The sequence below is a fragment of the Oncorhynchus clarkii genome, chromosome 33 (genome assembly GCF_045791955.1).
Source record: "Oncorhynchus clarkii lewisi isolate Uvic-CL-2024 chromosome 33, UVic_Ocla_1.0, whole genome shotgun sequence".
Classification (NCBI taxonomy): domain Eukaryota; kingdom Metazoa; phylum Chordata; class Actinopteri; order Salmoniformes; family Salmonidae; genus Oncorhynchus; species Oncorhynchus clarkii.
This window is the reverse complement of record NC_092179.1, coordinates 39,241,735-39,245,315: the sequence shown is the minus strand read 5'-3', so window position 1 is coordinate 39,245,315 and position 3,581 is coordinate 39,241,735. Positions and strand designations below refer to the sequence as shown.

Below are 3,581 nucleotides of genomic sequence, written 5' to 3'. Positions count from 1 at the left end.
TTCAAATCCCCGAGCTGACAAGGTACAAAATCTGTTATTCTGCTCCTGAACAAGGCAAGTGTAAACTCGGAAGGAAGAACCATTTGGGTTCCACATTTTTTAAGAGGGCCATTTATTTATTTAACTAGGCAAGTCAGTTAAGAACAAATTCTTATTTTCAATGACGGCCTAGGAACAGTGGGTTAACTGTCTCTCTCTCTCTGTCTCTCTCTCTCTGTCTCTCTGTCTCTCTCTCTCTGTCTCTCTCTGTCTCTCTCTCTGTCTCTCTCTGTCTCTCTCTCTGTCTCTCTCTCTCTGTCTCTATCTCTGTCTCTCTCTCTCTGTTTCTCTCTCTCTCTGTTTCTCTCTCTCTCTGTCTCTCTCTCTCTGTCTCTCTCTCTCTCTCTCTCTCTCACTCTCTAACTGAACCCACTGTTCCTAGGCCGTCATTGAAAATAAGAATTTGTTCTTAACTGACTTGCCTGGTTAAATAAATAAATGGCCCTCTTAAAAAATGGGTTCCAAAAGGGTTCTTTGACTGTTCCCTTAGCAGCACCCCTTTTGGTTCCAGGTAGAACCCTCTGTAGAAAGGGTTCTACATGGAACCCAAATGGTTCTACCTGGAACCAAAAAGCGTTCTTCAAAGGGTTCTCCTATGGGGATAGCCGTAGGACCCTTTTAGGTCCTGCATAGCATCTTTTTTCCTGAGAGTGGATATTGTAAGGCAGCTTGATGTACAGTACACCCCCTGGACAGGACACTAGTCTATCTCCTGTTTCTGTAGAGACAGCTTGATGTACCAGTACACCCCCTGGACAGGACACTAGTCTATCTCCTGTTTCTGTAGAGACAGCTTGATGTACCAGTACACCTCATGGACAGGACACTAGTCTATCTCCTGTTTCTGTAGAGACAGCTTGATGTACCAGTACACCCCCTGGACAGGACACTAGTCTATTTCCTGTTTCTGTAGTGAGACAGCTTGATGTACCAGTACACCCCCTGGACAGGACACTAGTCTATCTCCTGTTTCTGTAGTGAGACAGCTTGGTGTACCAGTACACCCCCTGGACAGGACACTAGTCTATCTCCTGTTTCTGTAGAGACAGCTTGATGTATAATAACTTTCTCATCTCAGTGTATCAGTGACTCTTCCTGTATTTCCAATTTGGTGTGGTTTATTCATCTACTTCCTGGTACAGTCCTTTGGTGTGGTTTATTCATCTACTTCCTGGTACAGTCCTTTGGTGAGGTTTATTCATCTACTTCCTGGTACTGTACAGAACTTTGGGTTGCATTCCAAACACTTAACAGACACACACTATCCCCTCAGCCCTCAAATTAAGTGGACACTTCTGATGATGTTCCGTGACGTCAGACGAGTTTACACTTGCAGGGCAAGGGGTGAGGGGTGAGGGGTGAAGGGCGAGGGGTGAGGGGTGAAGGGCGAGGGGTGGGGGGCGAGGGGTGAAGGGGTGAGGGGTGAGGGGTGAAGGGGCGAGGGGCGAGGGGCGAGGGGTGAGGGGCGAGGGGTGAGGGGCGAGGGGTGAAGGGCGAGGGGCGAGGGGTGAAGGGCGGGGGGTGGGGGGTGGGGGGCGAGGGGTGAAGGGGTGAGGGACGAGGGGCAAGGGGCGAGGGGCGAAGGGCGAGGGGCGAGGGGCGAGGGGCGAGGGGCGAGGGGCGAAGGGCGAGGGGCGAGGGGCGAGGGGCGAGGGGCGGGGGGCGGGGGGCGAGGGGTGGAGGGGCGAGGGGCGAGGGGCGAGGGGTGAGGGGCGAAGGGCGAGGGGCGAGGGGCGAGGGGCGAGAGGCGAGGGGCGAGGGGTGAGGGGTGAGGGGTGGGGGGTGAGGTGTGGGGGGCGAGGGGTGAAGGGGCGAGGGGCGAGGGACGAGGGGCGAGGGGCGAGGGGTGAGTGGGTGAGGGGTGAGGGGCGAAGGGCGAGGGGCGATGGGTGAGGGGCGAGGGGCGAAGGGCGAGGGGCGAGGGGCGAGGGGCGAGGGGTGAGGGGTGAAGGGTGAAGGGCGAGGGGCAAATTTGTTACTCGTTCGTCCCGCGACGATTGTTATTTCAGCCTCTTACTTACACTTGTATGTTGACTCCATATTGACGTTGAGATTTTAAGTTTTGGTTAACTTTTCTTAGCTGATGTACAATCATCGCAAATTGAATTATGGGGCGTTTCAGGCCCCCAGAAGTGAACATAAGTGTACACTTGCACAACAAGACTAAAAAAACGAAGGCTGAGGAGCTTACATTGCAAACTTCCCTTGCTTGGCTAATGATTTGGATCGATGACAAATATAGCCGAGGGTGATTCGCCCAAGGGCATAAGGCGAGGATAAGTGGATGTGCTCTTTTATGAGTTTGAAACGCAGCTCAGGTGTGGTTTATTCATCTACTTCCTGGTACCTGTACATTAAGGCTTTGTGTCCACAGTAACTAGACTACCATTAGCATCGTACAACATTTACAGGAAAATCCCAGCTCCACATTGTGTTGACGAAACAAATCACAGCACACCCTCGTAATATGAGCGATGGATTTAGGTGTGCGTCCTGAATGATGGGCCTGGGATTCATGAAACAGTGTATGTAATACGACATCCTCCTTCTCTGGTTAACTTCAATGACTAAAGCAACAAGGGGACAGAATTATCCTCTCACGGAGTTGTATCTAACCTCTGTATGATTTTATTGTGTGTGTGTGTGTGTGTGTGTGTGTGTGTGTGTGTGTGTGTGCGTGCGTGCGTGCGTGTGCGTGTGTGTGTCTGTGTATACAAACAAAACCAGTCCTCTGCTAGATCATTATCATTTGTCAGACTCATCTGATTGTATTTCTAAACTTCACAAAAAATAGTTGTTGGACCTGCTTTGGTCTGTAACCACATCAAGTGTGAAGGGACAGGCTCCTCCCTGCCTGCCTACCCTGTCTTTCCTGTCTTCACAAGCATTTCGCTACACTCGCATTAACAGCTGCTAACCATGTGTATGTGACTAATACAATTTAATTGTATTTTATTTGCCCTCCCTGTTTGCCCTGTCTGTCTGCCCTGTCTGTCTGCCCTGTCTGTCTGCCATGTCTGTCTGCCCTGTCTGTCTGTCCTCCCTGTCTGTCCTCTCTGTCTGCCCTCCCTGTCTGCCCTCCCTGTCTGTCCTCCCTGTCTGCCCTCCCTGTCTGTCCTCTCTGTCTGCCCTCTCTGTCTGTCCTCCCTGTCTGTCCTCTCTGTCTGCCCTCCCTGTCTGCCCTCCCTGTCTGTCCTCCCTGTCTGCCCTCCCTGTCTGCCCTCCCTGTCTGCCCTCCCTGTCTGTCTGCCATGTCTGTCTGCCCTGTCTGTCTGTCCTCCCTGTCTGTCCCACTGTCTGCCCTCCCTGTCTGGCCTCCCTGTCTGCCCTCCCTGTCTGTCCTCCCTGTCTGCCCTCCCTGTCTGCCCTCCCTGTCTGCCCTCCCTGTCTGTCTGCCCTCCCTGTCTGTCTGCTCTCCCTGTATGCCCTCTCAGTGTCTGCCCTCCCTGTTTGCCCTCCCTGTCTGCCCTCTCTGTCTGCACTCCCTGTCTGCCCTCTCTGTCTGCCCTCCCTGTCGGCCCTCCCTGTCTGCCCTCCCTGTC

The 3,581-nt window shown here is 53.0% G+C and overlaps 1 protein-coding gene across 1 annotated transcript; it reads right to left on the bottom strand.

Moving 5' to 3' along the window:
- Positions 1–1,353: 1,353 nt before the first annotated feature.
- LOC139392989 (uncharacterized) lies at positions 1,354–2,394 on the bottom strand. Its single transcript, XM_071141297.1, has 2 exons — positions 2,387–2,394; positions 1,354–2,017 (listed from the first exon to the last, which is right to left on the bottom strand). The coding sequence occupies exons 1-2, from the start codon at positions 2,392–2,394 to the stop codon at positions 1,354–1,356; spliced, it is 672 nt and encodes a 223-aa protein (XP_070997398.1).
- Between the last annotated feature and the right edge of the window lie 1,187 nt (positions 2,395–3,581).